Source organism: Microcaecilia unicolor, chromosome 3, assembly GCF_901765095.1.
Source record: "Microcaecilia unicolor chromosome 3, aMicUni1.1, whole genome shotgun sequence".
Taxonomy (NCBI): domain Eukaryota; kingdom Metazoa; phylum Chordata; class Amphibia; order Gymnophiona; family Siphonopidae; genus Microcaecilia; species Microcaecilia unicolor.
The window spans coordinates 331,928,732-331,943,809 of record NC_044033.1 but is presented as its reverse complement, the minus strand read 5'-3'; the positions used below and the strand labels follow the sequence as shown (position 1 = coordinate 331,943,809).

Sequence of the window (15,078 nt, the reverse complement as noted above, 5' to 3'; positions counted from 1 at the left end):
ATCAATTTCTATAGGGACAAACTTCGGTTTAGCGCACCACTGATAAGTGAAGATTTGCTTATATACATGGTTTAAGACCGCGCCTCTGCAGGAAAGATGCAGCATAAGCGCACGCACAGAATATGGAAGCCGAATGGCACGTGACAAAGGGGCAGTAAATTTGAAATCTCGTTAGTTAACTACCACAGGCAGAATAAGCGAAAGAAAGTTGTTAGAGTGTACACTGGAGTCGTCATCGCGCAACTGTAAGACTTTAACACTGGCTGAACGAATAAAAGTTCTTAAAAAATAAGAAAACAAAGTCAAGCATCCTGGAAGCCCAGGCCAAGTATATTCTACGTATTAAAAAAGGAGGACAGAAGACCAAACGACAGCCGGCGTGGTTAAAAAGTGAGGTGAAGGAAGCTATTAGAGCTAAAAGAAAATACTTCAGAAAATGGAAGAAGGAACCGACTGAAAATAATAAGAAACAGCATAAGGAATGTCAAATCAAATGCAAAGCGCTGATAAGGAAGGCTAAGAGGGACTTCGAAAAAAAAGATTGCGTTGGAGGCAAAAACACATAGTAAAAATTAGGTATATTAAAAGCAGGAAGCCGGCAAAAGAATCAATTGGACCGCTAGATGACCGAGGAGTAAAAGGGGCTATCAGGGAAGACAAAGCGTAGCAGAGAGATTAAATGAATTCTTTGGTTCGGTCTTCACCGAGGAAGATTTGGGTGGGATACCGGTGCCAGAAGTGGTATTCGAAGCTGACGAGTCAGAGAAACTTAATGAATTCTCTGTAAACCTGGAGGATGTAATGGGGTAGTTCTACAAACTGAAGAGTAGCAAATCTCCTGGACCAGATGGTATTCATCCCAGAGTACTGATAGAACTGAAAAATGAGCTTGCGGAGCTATTGTTAGTAATATGTAATTTATCCTTAAAATCGAGCGTGGTACTGGAAGATTGGAGGGTGGCCAATGTAACGCCAATTTTTTAAAAAGGTTCCAGAGGAGATCCGGGAAATTATAGACCGGTGAGTCTGACATCGGTGCCAGGCAAAATGGTAGAGACTATTATTAAGAACAAAATTACAGAGCATATTCAAAAGCATGGATTAGTGAGTCGAAGTCAACATGGATTTGGTGAAGGGAAATCTTGCCTCACCAATCTACTACATTTCTTTGAAGGGGTGAACAAACATGTGGATAAAGGGGAGCCGGTTGATATTGTGTATCTGGATTTTCAGAAGGCGTTTGACAAAGTACCTCATGAAAGACTCCAGAGGAAATTGGAGAGTCATGAGATAGGAGGTAGTGTTCTATTGTGGATTAAAAACTGGTTAAAAGATAGAAAACAGAGAGTAGGGTTAAATGGTCAGTATTCTCAATGGAGAAGGGTAGTGGGGTTCCCCAGGGGTCTGTGCTGGGGCCGCTGCTTTTTAACATATTTATAAATGACCTAGAGATGGGAGTAATTAGTGAGGTAATTAAATTTGCTGACTACCCAAAGTTATTCAAAGTTGTTAAATCGCGGGAGGATTGTGAAAAATTACAAGAGGACCTTACGAGACTGGGAGACTGGGCATCTAAATGGCAGATGACGTTTAATGTAAGTGCAAAGTGATGCATGTGGGAAAGAGGAACCCGAATTATAGCTATGTCATGCAAAGTTCCATGTTAGGAGTCACGGACCAAGAAAGGGATCTAGGTGTTGTCGTTGATACGTTGAAACCTTCTGCTCAGTTTGCCGCTGCAGCTAAGAAAGCAAATAGAATGTTAGGTATTATTAGGAAAGGAATGGAAAACAAAAATGAGGATGTTATAATGCGTTTGTATCACTCCATGGTGCGACCACACCTCGAATATTGTGTTCAATTCTGGTTGCCGCATCTCAAAAAAGATATAGTGGAATTAGAAAAGGTGCAGAGAAGGGCGACGAAAATGGTAAAGGGGATAGAACGACTTCCCTATGAGGAAAGGCTAAAGCGGCTAGGGCTCTTCAGCTTGGAGAAAAGGTGGCTGAGGGGAGATGTGATAGAGGTCTATAAAATAATGAGTGGATAGGAAGGGGAAGATGTGAAGCATCTGTTTACGCTTTCCACAAATACTAGGACTAGGGGGCATGCGATGAAGCTACAATGTAGTAAATTTAAAACAAATCGGAGAAAATCTTATATGTACTTATGAATAAGGAGGCTATTGCCTCTGCATACCTTCTTTCAGCAGCAGCTACTGGCTTGGCTTCTCTGCGAGCACATTCTGCTAGGGCCATAGTGACGACTTGGGTGGAATTGCAAGTTTTCTCCCTCGAAGACGTATGCAAAGTAGCTACTTGGTCCTCACTACATACTTTTTCAAAGTATTATTTTTGGATGTTGTGACTCAAGCAGACTCTTCTTTGGGCTGGTTTTCTCCGTGGGAGTTTCGGATTCCCATCCTACGTAATGACTGCTTGGCTACATCTCACAAGTTTCTGGCTTCATCTGCTGCAGGTGCTAAGGGAGGAGAAATTGGGGCTTACCTGATTTTCTTTCATTTAAATGCAGCAGATGAATCCAGAACCCTACCTTTCTTCAGTGTTCTGTTCTCATTGTTTGTTCTTTTCTTTGTTTTAGGGTTATGGCTTATATTTGGAGTTAGTTTTTTTTTTTTGTTTTTTTTTTACTGTTTTCTACTGTTCATGTTTCTCCTCTGTGAGGAAGGGGATCTATTTATGCTTCTTTATCTCTTTATTCCTTCTGTTTTGTTATGAGAAATACTGACTAACCAAGGAGCATACAGTCCTATAAGACTGAGTTCAGTGCTCTCTTATCTCCACCTGCTGGTAGATGGTCACAACCCACAAGTCTCTGAATTCATCTGCTGTGGTTAAAGGAAAGAAAATGATCAAGCAAGCCATAATTTCACCTTCCTCTGTGCTCACTGCTTACATCTGCCTCAAGTCTATATATCAACCAAGCATCGGGATACCACCCTCTGTTGCCCACTACTGTTAGCTGCTGTGCTGTGAAGAACTGTATGTGTAGTCAAGCCTCACGGGTAGCATATCCCATTTATGATCTCAAGATAATCAGTGGGACCGTTCCCAATGTTTCAACACATATGCACAGTTGCTGACAGCAGTGAAAAGAGGAGTGGGGAGCAGAGGGACAGCTCTCATGACTCTCTGTTAGTATTGCTTTGAAATTTTCAGCTGGGGGCCTTGGGGGTCCTCACCAACTACAGTATCCTTTTTGGGAGCATTGAAGGGGCCTGCCGTCATTCTCCCACTCCCCCCCACCCCCCCATGGTAGCTATGTTCATGCACAAATGTATGCACTACTTGATAAACAGAATCTACTTTTGTGTAATATAATGTATAAATGTTCTGGAGGCAGAGAATAGATGTGTTGGGATGGGATCAGTACATATATGTATATTTAAATATATTTATCTTTTTTTGGTTTATTGGTCTTTTGATTCTAGATGTTAATTGTTTGGAAGTTTAGTGATTTACGTTTAAGGCAATTAGATGCTTTCCCAGGGTCTCAAAAAATGGGGGGTTTTATCGTATTCATTCCACACAATAATTTTAGTAGCTTTTTAAGTGAATTCCATTCAGTGAGCCAAAACACTATTTTGTTACACAGGTAATGTAATGCTTTATAAAGTTACAAGCATTTCTTTATTGGCAGTCTGCATTATTAGTATGTACAGTAGAGCAACTATATCATTTTTTTTCCCACTTAGAACTCTCAGAACAGGTCCAAAAAGCTCTACAGTTGGAGGATGAGAGGAAACGAGCCCAGCAAGAAGCTGAACGGCTGGAATCTGAACGCCTAGCTGCTCTTGAAGCCAAAGAAAAACTGGAGAGACAAACTGCTGACCAGATCAAGAGCCAAGAACAGCTGGTAGGAGCCGTCACCCATCAGGTGACATTTGGTTGCAGCCTGTGATTGACATGCTGCCTCACTTGTTCACCGACAATATTTTCACTATATGCAGGAGGCCACGAGTTAGACGACTTTTATTGTATCATGCAAGGAGGAAAATTCTTTTTTGATGGAGCTTGGAGATCACCATCAGATATGCAGATTATAAATTAAATTTCATGCCAAACTGGCCTTTGGTAATACAAATAAAAATAATACAAAAAAAATCAGTTATTTCACAGTTTTAAGGTCAACAGCATCATATGTGTGCCGCAGTTGTGTTTAACCAAACTTATAGTAAATTTTAATCAAACCAATAAGTTAAATTATACCATAGTCATAGCAGCTGTGAAAGTGCTTGAATAACTTACATTTTAAGATAATGCAGTAGAAAATTCAAACATCTGCAAGATCCTTTTGTCCAATTCAGATTTGTTATTGCTCTTTTAAATGAGAACATTTATTCTAGAACATTATGCCCCTCATTTTACAAACTTATTCGCATTTGAGACATGCATAAACTGGAATTTAAATGATTATCTTGCATCAACATCTAGGTCCCCCATTTTACAAAGGCAAGATATGCACATATCAAACCCAAGTGCCTGCAAATGGCAAGGGGTGAGATCTGGGCATGTTTTGGATGGGACAGGGGTGTGACAGGTAAATACATGTTTATTCCTCATTTCAGAAGGGGGGGACTAAATGTCGATGTGCTAAAAGATCAATGTCAGGAGTTACACCTGCTACCAAGCATGTTCAGGGATTTGATAAACAGCTACTTATTGAGAAGCACTTCACTGGAGAAATTGGGGAGGTTGCTGCCTTAATCCTCCAGTGGTTTTATCCCCACACCCCCATGCCAAACTGGCAAGGGAAACTGGGCTCTGACAGCATCAGGGTAATACACGTTTTTGTTTCTAAAGCCAGCTTTGAACCCATTGCTATTTTACTAAAAAGGATGTTTATGCTGCATGCACCCGGTGTTTTATGTCTGATAGCATCTTTTCACATTTAGTACAAAACATGCTGCTGTGAAATATTTTATTTAAATTATGAAATACAGGAAAGAATTATCCTCCATTCCTTGCCAATGAATGTTTGGGTTTTTTTTAAGCTCAAGTTATGCTAGAATTGTTTCAGATCCTGCTTCCATGTTCTTTTGGACTGAAATTCATTGACCTCTGCCATACAGGCATGGAACCTAGGGTTGGGTGATTACTCTGTCCTCTCCCGAGAGAGGTTACCATCTGATGGGTGTCACTGTTCTTTTGAAAATTGTCCAGAAGCTTTGAAATCCAGTTTCCTCATTTCTTTTATGACAGGCAGGTGAACTTGCAGAATATACTGCCAGAATTTCACTTTTGGAAGAGGCAAAGAAGCGCAAAGAGGATGAGGCTGGCGAGTGGCAACACAGAGTGAGTTTACTTCCACTTTTTCACAGGGGAGAGTTGTTGAAGCATGAGTTTTGTAATCTGTCACTGAATTTGGGATCTTTCTATTACTAGCCTGATGCTTCATCTCTTGTTAAATGTTGTAGTAGCTAAAAATATTTTCAGATCTTAACTAATTGTCATGTTTGCCTCTCTGAAGGCCAGGGAAGCTCAGGATGACCTGCTAAAAGCTAGAGAGGAGCTACAGATAATCATGACGGCACCTCCCCCACCACCACCACCTATTTGTGAACCAGTAAGAGAATATGTTACTGAGAACATGCATGAGGATGGCATGGAATACAGCATGTATAGTGCAGACTTCACAAATGAAGGCATCTTGGATGACCGTAAGGAAGAGACACGTATTACAGAGGCAGAGAAGAATGAACGTGTACAAAAACAACTAATGGTAAGAAAAATAATGGGCAACCAGGTCTCAAAATGTTGCTAGACATTGAGATAACATAACAATAAAATTTCTATTCCACAGTTGACCTTGCGGTTCTATGCAGATAACAAAAACCAAGAAACTGGACAATCAGGAAGTACAATAAGTAAAATAAATAACAGCAAAAACCTTAAAAAGTCTATAATGAAATATATAAATCAGCCAAATCTTGCTAAAATATTATCCTCTAGATACATATTAGTGCAAAGGAGCCAGTAATCTACAAAAGAAATCAGAAAGTATGATAACATATCAAAAAACATTGTCATACTTGCTCCTTTAATTTTTGAAGTAAGAAAAGCCTCTATGAATGTGAGTATGACAATGGTTTTTGAGAGTGGAGGAGTGGCCTAGTGGTTAGGGTGGTGGACTCTGGTCCTGGGGAACTGAGTTCGATTCCCACTTCAGGCACAGGCAGCTCCTTGTGACTCTGGGCAAGTCACTTAACCCTCCATTGCCCCAGGTACAAATAAGTACCTGTATATGTAAGCCGCAATGAGCCTGCCATGAGCGTGGGGTACAAATGTAACAAAAATAAAATATTAGTTGATATTCCAGTGCCTAAAACTATGCATGTCCATTTACACCAACGGGATGTAAATTCGTGCTTACAGATTTATGCGCACTGGTCCATATTGTATAAGTACACACACAAATTTTGAAATGCCCTTGAAACACCCATTTCCCCGACAATAGCCACATCCCTTTTGAACTTTGCACATTAGAATTTAGGCATTTCATTACAGAATGTTTAGCGAATTATGTGCGTAAATTCTAATTATTGCCAACTAGTGCTCATTAATGCTTATTAAGTGCTGTTATCAACGCTGATTAGCTTAAGCCAATTAAGTTACATGCACTGTTAAAAAAAACATGCCTGGTTTTTGGCACAGACAGATCTCTAGGCATGCTATATAGAATCCGGCAGAGTGCATTCTTTTTGGACCATTTTCTAAAAAAAAAAAAAAAAAGTCCAAATGAAAAACAAACAGAATCAAGCCATTGGGATGTAGGAAGAGCTAGCATTCTTAGTAGACTGGCCACACAGACATCCCAGCAGAGCAGAGGGGACACTACAGTGAACGTCACATAAAAGGTCCCAGGTACATACGCTCACCATTACCCTTTTATATTGTATGGTGAGCCCACCAAAAACCTATTGTACCCAAGTGTACACCTCTACAGTAGCCCTTATACCTGCAGCTGTCACCTATATGTAGTTACAGTAGGTTTTTGGTGAGTTTTGGAGGGCTCACATGTTCTACCACAAGTGTACTAGTTAGACTGGGATATGGGCCTGGGTCCCCTTCTCTACAGTGCACTGCACCAACCACTAGGCTATTCCAGGCACCTGCTTCCTATCCTAATAGGACTGGTCATAACATCTGAAGCTGTCATAGAAGCTGATATGTACTATTTTTCACATTTTTGGGGGGGTTGGAGGGGGTCGGTGTCCACTGGGGGAATAGGGGGGGGGGGGGTCATGCCTTAATCCCTCCAGTGGTCATCTGGTCATTTGCAGCACCTTTTTGTGACTTAGTCATGATAAAAACAGGTCTAGACTAAAAATTCTTAATTGTAACCCTTGATGTTTGTTTTTTTTATTATGGCAGAAAAACGTCCGTATTAGGAATGCCCAAATCCCACCCCCAACGTGCCCTCTTGTGATTTGGATATACTACAGACGAACTGCATAGAAAAACGTCTTTAAAATGGGTTTTAAAAACAGCAATTTTGGCAGAAAAAATCCCAAATGCTGCTTTTTTTGGACTTTTTTCTGTTTTGAAAATGAGCCTCATGGTATATATATTAATTCTAGCATTTGTAATGACAGCTTACAAATGGAACATTTTTTTTGTAGCCAGAAATGTATAGACATGTCCATGTTTTTTTATGTTTAAATCTCTTTATTAACGCCAAATGTACACTCATAGCACTTCAACCAATACAACAAATTGTCAATTCTTTGTCAGATTGTCTACATTCTTTTCTCTTTTCTCCCGAATAGTACCCCCCTCCCCCCCACCCTCCTTTTCTTATGTTTCAAAGTATTATTAATGAGCATTTCTGTAAGACATTCATCTACATGCTTCAACTATAATAATAAACACATTCTACAACATTAACATTTGTCAACTGCTAATTGTTCCATCAACAGGTCACCTTTCCCTTCCCGTTACCCTCCCTCTACCCTCCCCCCATCCCTCTACTCTTCCCCCCCCCCTCCTCCCCCCCCCCCCCCCCCCCCCCCCCCCCCCGTAATTCCTTCCCTCAATGTCCTTGTAGTCCAACAGTTCGGGTGATTTTATAAGTTCAATAAGTGACTTCTGGCTGCGGGAGTCATGGTGTTCCAAAAAGGTGACCACACCAGTTGTAATTCTTCTCCTGCGCTCGTGTCCATGTCTTTTATTCCAATACGTTCTAAAAGTAACAACCTCATCATTTGTATCCGCCACTGCAACAATGTGGGGTATTTATATGTCAACCATTCCTGCAAGATAACTTGCCGCGCCACAATTACTACTTTGTTAATGAAAATTTTGTATCCTTTTGGGGTCGGATGTCCCAACTTTGGTTGTCCAAAAAGTAATGCCGGTTCACATTTCCATCTGCTCTTCCATAATTTAGAAACATATTGCACCAAGGATTTCCAAAACTTGCATATGCCTTCACACGACCAAAACATGTGGCCTAGTGTTGCCCCACCAAATCCACATTTCAAACATGCTCCCCAAGGGGAGAGTCCCATATGAAAGGCCCGTCTTGGTGGAATATAGAGTCGAAGCACAAATTTATATTGCTGCTCCCAATGTGCTGGCCAGGCCGATCTACTTCTAATAGACAAAATGTATGATTTGATGGTTTCCAATGATATGATGAAATTTAAGTCTTGTTGCCAGGAGTTTACTAGTTTCCCATAGTCTAGTTCCGGCATTGTGTCCCTTATGTGTCTGTGATGAAAGGAGACACTTTGTTCTGAGCCTCCAACAAAAAGGCTGTTGACAGTTCCTTCTGAACGTCTTCTGCCAAGTCTTCCCACGGTAAGGATGATACATAGTGGTGTAGTTGTCCATAATAAAATGCATCCCTGTCCGGCAGGGCAAATTCTGCCTGTAAGTCTGAAAATGGTTTCATTCGGCCCTCCTCTGTAACTACCTGTAATAAATATTTTATTCCTTTCTTATCCCATCTGCGAAAGACTGAGTACATTTGCCCTGGGGGAAATGCTACATTACCACAGATCGGCAAATATGGGGTGGTTTTTGTGGAGAATTTGTGCATTCTGCATATCCACCTCCACGCTGCCCTGGCTACAAGTATTATCTGAGTTGGTTTTAACAACTTGGGTATTCTTGCCCCAGTGACATGCAGATAATTACTGAAGTGTACCCCTAATGTCAATCTATGCTCTAGCTCTGTATTAGAGTATTCCTGTGTTTGTCTAAACCAATCGTTAACATGTCTCATGCCACAAGCCACATTTAGGAACCTAAGGCTAAGGAGCCCCAACCCCCCATATTCTACTGGGATCTGTAGTGTTTCTATGGGGAGACGTGCTCTTTTCCCCCTCCACAGAAAACGTTGAAGCATGGCGTTTAATTGCCTTTCATCTGCCCTTTTCAAATACAATGGTAAAGTTTGAAGTACGTATAACCATTGGGGTATTACCATCATATTATACAATGCAATTCTTCCCCCCAATGAGAGAGGTAAGGGGCCCCATGCCCGCAGTCTACCCTCCGTTCCCTTAAGTAGCCGACGGACATTATACTCATACAGATTCGTGAGATCAGAGGAAATATACACCCCTAAATATTTGAGCTCTCTTTCTGCCAATTGCAATGGTAGTCTGCGTTCCGTGAGTGTTCGGGTTTTAGGCCCTAAGGCGAGGACTTGCGATTTGCCTATATTTAGTTTAAAGCCTGATAGCTGACCATATTTGACTATGTTGTCTAATAATTTATCTAAGGAGTGATCTGGGTTAGTCAATGTTAACAGTAAGTCATCGGCATACGCCAAGACTTTTATTTCTTGGCCTGCAATTTTAATTCCCTCTATTTCTTTGGTATGTTTTAGTGTCCTGAGCAGAGGCTCCAATGCAATTACAAATAAAAGGGGGGATAAAGGACAACCCTGTCTCGTACCTTTCCAAATAGGAAATGTTGCCTCACTCATCCCATTCACTATCACCCTTGCCTCTGGGTCACGATACAGGGTTTCTACTGCTTTTATGAACCATCCCTGTATTCCCATATGACCCAGTGTTTGGAATAACCAATCCCAGCGCACCTGGTCAAAAGCTTTTTCGGCATCCAAGCTGATCACCATGGCCGAGTCTCTAGTCTCCAAACACGACGCCATTGCCACTAATAATTTCCTAACATTATGAGTTGCTTGTCTGCGTCTGACGAACCCTACTTGCTCAGGACCTATAAGGACGGGAAGCCACCGAGCCAGCCTCTCTGCCAGCACTTTCGCGAGTATTTTCACATCTAAATTGAGCAGGGATATGGGCCTATATGAGCTCACTTCCTCAGGTGGTTTTCCGGGCTTTGGTAGTAATGTAATATGTGCAGTATTCATAAATTTGGGGAAGGTTCCCTCCTGTATAACTTCTTCGTAGAACTCCAACAAGGACAACAACGCACCCGGGGGCAGCATTTTATAATATTCCCCCGTGAAACCATCTGGCCCTGGGGCAGTGTGTTGTTTTAGGGATTTCACAACTGTCTGGATCTCTATCAAGGTGAGAGGGCTGTTCAATGATTCTAGGCCTGCCGGGGGGATTCCATCTAACCCTGCCTTGGCTAGGTATTCTGAAAGTTGATTACCCAGCGGCCCATGTTCCACAGAGTAAAGACTTGAGAAATAATCAGTGAATAGCTTCCCTATCTCTTTCCTGCCTGTTATGTTGCCATTTTTATCCTTTAGGGCTGCCACCGTTCTGGGACCACCCCAGTTTTTTATAACCCGCGTCAGTAAACGCCCTGAGCGGTTACCAAATCTTTGCAATTTATATTTATAATAAAGTGAAGATTTATTTTCTTGGTCATGCAACAGCGTATTAAGCGCTATCTGGGCAGCCCTCAGTGTGTCTAGGGAGTCTTGAGTAGGGCGTTGTATGTATGCGCGTTTGGCCTTCTTCACCTTCTCTTCAAGCAGTAAAATACCTTGTGCCCTTTTCTTCCTTTTCAAGCTAGAGTATGCAATTACCTCCCCCCGTAGCACTGCTTTTGAGGCGGACCAAAATAGCGTTGGTTGTGCGTGTGCATGTATATCATTATTCAAAGCGTAATCTTCCCATTTGGCATTTATGTGAGCTTTGAAATTGGGGTCCGTGTATAAATATGTTGGGAACCTCCAACCCCGGCCCCCCGTGTCATCTACTGGCATGACCAAGTCCACCCAGACCAATGCTTGATCCGATATCTCCTCTGGACCTATGGTTGCAGCCTTTACCAGGTGGAACATTTTTCGGTCTATTAAAATATAATCCAACCGAGATAAGGTTCCATGTGCTCTAGACCTATGGGTATAATCTCTCTCCCCTGGATGTAATGTTCTCCAGGCATCGATTAACCCCAGGGTTTGGGAGAGTTTATCAAATTCTTGCATTCGCTGACCTGTATAATGAAGGGATGTGGGATTAGTGCTATCTTGTTCTGGGTCTGCAACCATATTAAGGTCCCCCATCACCACTATCTGCTTAGGTTGGTATTTAAGACATTGGCCTATTATTGTATTATAGAATTTTGGATCACAGAGGTTAGGTCCATAAATTCCAACCAGAATAAATTCAATGCCCTGTAACCATATTTGTATTACAATGTAATTCCCTTGTTCCCCTTTGGCCAACAACTTAGCCTTGTATTGTAAGCCTTTACGAAAGAGGACTGCCACGCCCCCTCCCCGTCCCTGCGGAGAAGCCGCATAACACTCTCCCACCCAAAGCCTTTGTAATTTAGCATGTTCTAGGTCTGTAAGTCTTGTTTCCTGCAGGCATGCTATGTCAGCTTTATGCCTCTTTAAGGCTGTCAATATTTTTGCCCTCTTTATGGGGGAGCTTATGCCTCCCACATTCCAAGTAATTAACCTTGCAGGCATCTCATAGTTCGTTTATGCTTTCCAAACAAGCATGTCCCATTTATCTGTCTTGGCCATCTACCCCTGTCTCCACCAAATTTTTGCACTGTGAATTTGTATAAGCATTGCCTGGGTGTATTTTTGTTCTGCTCCCACCGCCTCAGTCTTTCGCACCTAATTTGACTCCCTCTTACTGTGTACCATTTGCTCCCCAAATCCCCTTTATCTTCCCTAATTTGCTTCCCCGTTATAACTTCTATCCCTCCCCCCTCATTCCCCTTCCCTTTCCCCTTCTCCCCTCTTTGCTCCCTCTGCTCCGTAAGCATACTCACGGAATAGGACTCCCTTGATCGGCGAGGGGCCCCCCGCTCCAAGTTATCCCAGCTTAGTACTTTACAGGCATAACATTACATACATCACCAAATATTCTTGCCCTCCGGACAGTCCATCTAGGTCCCGCTGTTTAGTTTATTTTCTGTCACAAAAGCCCGAGACTCCGCCACTGATTGGAAGTGATGCCACTTTTCTTGGTGCATTATCTTCAAGTGTGCCGGGTACATGAGTGCAAATTTTACCTTGTTGTTGGCCAGGTCAGAGCAAACCGGATGGAATGCTCGCCTTTGCTCTTGAACCCTCTGTGAGTAATCTTGAAATATCATTATTTGGTGACCTTCAAAGCGCAAATTGTCTCTCTTTAAGCGGAACCCTCTGAGAATCTCTACTTTGTCGAAAGTTTAAGATTTTTGCCACAACTGTTCTCGGGCGCTGTGAGTTCTCCATTTTTCTTCCCACTCTGTGTGCCCGTTCGATGGTTATAATGCCCATGGAATCTGTTAGCGCCAGCTCTTTCGATAGCCACGTCTCTAACCAGTCAGTCAGGTTCCGCTCTGGCACTCGCTCTGGGATCCCTACGATCCTGATGTTATTGCGCCGGGAGCGGTTTTCCAGGTCTTCTGGCTTTTCGGCCTGTTCTGCAAGTTGTTTTTGCAGTTGCGCAATATCCGGGCCCTGTGCGCGGGAATCGTCTTCCAGCGCGGAGACTCTCACTTCCAAATCGCCGGTTCTCGTTTCTAAGCCGTCCAGCCCGACTTGTATGGATTCCAAATTCTTTGACAAAGCGTCCCAACGGGGATTCAGGGCGCGGATCACCGCCGCCGTTATTTGTTCCAGCTGTTGGTCTGTAAATATTGAGGCCGGTTGCGGCGCACCATCCGCCATTTTGTTTTCTCCACACGCTACCTTGCCCCGTGTCTTCGCGCTGGATTTTTGCGCCATCTCAGTAGGTGATTTACCTAAGTATTTTTCCATGCGGTCTGGGGCGCAAGGGGGGCTGTCTGGAGGGGCTCGTTCGCCTTTTTTAAGCAGTTATTATGCCGTTCTGGAGCGGGGGATCCCGGAGCCTCGAGCCGCTGCTGCCGCCTCGCTCACCGCATGACCGGAAGTCAGACATGTCCATGTTTATAACAAGTAGGCTGTAAACTGATGCATTTCAGGAATTATTTACTGCTGCTGTGTAAAAACAATAGGGGCATGCTAAACCTCTATTCTGGTGACTTTGTGGTCAGTTGGGTTTTTTGGATATTCACAGTGAATATGCATAAGTTAAATTTGCATGCACTGAATCTTCACTGTTTGCAGACTTACCTTTTGCACGGTCATTGAGGATATCCTAACTATGGAGTTAGTCTGAGAGCAATTGCATTTTTTTATGTGTGGGTTTCTTAAATGTATGCTATATATACAAAATAATCTCAGATGCATTTCATGTACCTAAGCAGCAATCTGTCTGTTTGTTAATATTACAGGCTTTGAGTTCTGAGCTATCTCATGCTCGAGATGAAACGAAAAAGACCCATAACGATGTCCTGCACACAGAGAATATGCGGCAGGGCCGTGATAAGTACAAGACCCTAAGGCAGATTCGACAGGGCAACACCAAACAGAGAATTGATGAATTTGAAGCAATGTAAATACTCAGTGCAAGCAAGAAGAAAGGACAAAGGCAGATCTTAAAATGTTGACTTTCTGCAGGGTCATTGTGTTGATGAGTTTGGGGAGTTTTTAAATTTTTATTCAAGTTTTACTCCCTGCTTTCCACCCCCACTTCTGTTACAAAATAATACAAGGACTCTGACAGTTCTGTTTTCCTTCCCTCCCCCCCCCCCCCCCCACACACTAAAGTTTGTCAAATTAATATTATATATTGCTGTATTAGTGCCAAAAAGGATCTTATTTAATTCTAAGATTAAGGGGTGAAAGGTGTTAAGAGTTCCCACTGTGTGTCAGTGGGGAAAAATGCTTTGTACATCTGGCCCTAAATATTTCTCATTTCTAGTTTTGCTTCTTGGCATTATTTTGTTTTAATACTTCACATTTCTGCTTAACAAAGTTCAAGCTTATTTGGTTATGCTGGTAGGTGATTCAATAAATCACGTTCATGAATCAAATTAATGCAAGGCTTTGTGGGGGAATACTCTAGTAAAAGCTTTGTACAGCTTCTGATTAGTGTGCTATTCAAGTAGAAAATGGATGGTATTTTGCGTTAATCTTCCTCTAATGAAATTAAGATCAAATTTTATTTTGTATATTTTAAGGGATACATGTTAAAGAATTAAGAATTACTTTTCAGTAACAGAAAAGCTGGGATTTTTTTTTTTTTTGTTGTTGTTGGCAAGAGACTGTCACTCGAGAGTCACATTGTGTAATTTAAAGAAGAAAGTACTGTGTTGCACAACCAGAACCGGAGATGTTAATAATCTAGTGTAATCACTGATCAGATGGAGATTTGTAGAACTGTCCTAATAGCAAAAATGGATTACTAACCTAGCAAAAAAGAAAGGTTCTTTTGTATATTTTGTTATCTTTTATAGATTAATATTGAAAAAAGAAACTCTTTGTATGTAAAGTAAATTTGCTCAGACAATATATTAGTCTAACATGCTGCCGGAGTTAATGTATGAAATCAGTTACTTATAAGACATCTATTTGTAAAGATAAATATTTTGATTTTCCCCTTTGCTTGCATATAGGGCTTTTTTTCTAATGAAATGTTCTAGTTTTATTACATAAATTTTGCTTAAAATATCAGACTCCAAGCATGAAGGGACTGTTAAAAAAATGTTTATCAACGTTTTATATTTTATCTGTTAGGTAGGTATGGACTACTTTTTTTTTTCCCTCAAAAGTATTTGAAAATTGTTTGGTGAGCATGTG

General features: G+C 41.7%; 1 protein-coding gene across 1 annotated transcript in view; it reads left to right on the top strand.

Annotated features, from left to right (window-relative positions):
- Positions 1–14,699, top strand: part of EZR (ezrin) — a 178,147-nt gene extending 163,448 nt beyond the window's left edge. The window contains exons 11-14 of the mRNA XM_030198425.1: positions 3,716–3,876; positions 5,223–5,315; positions 5,491–5,742; positions 13,671–14,699. Of these exons, the coding sequence (XP_030054285.1) occupies positions 3,716–3,876; positions 5,223–5,315; positions 5,491–5,742; positions 13,671–13,835 (671 nt within the window). The 3' untranslated portion in view covers positions 13,836–14,699. The remainder of the gene's footprint in view (positions 1–3,715; positions 3,877–5,222; positions 5,316–5,490; positions 5,743–13,670) is intronic.
- Positions 14,700–15,078: the final 379 nt, after the last annotated feature.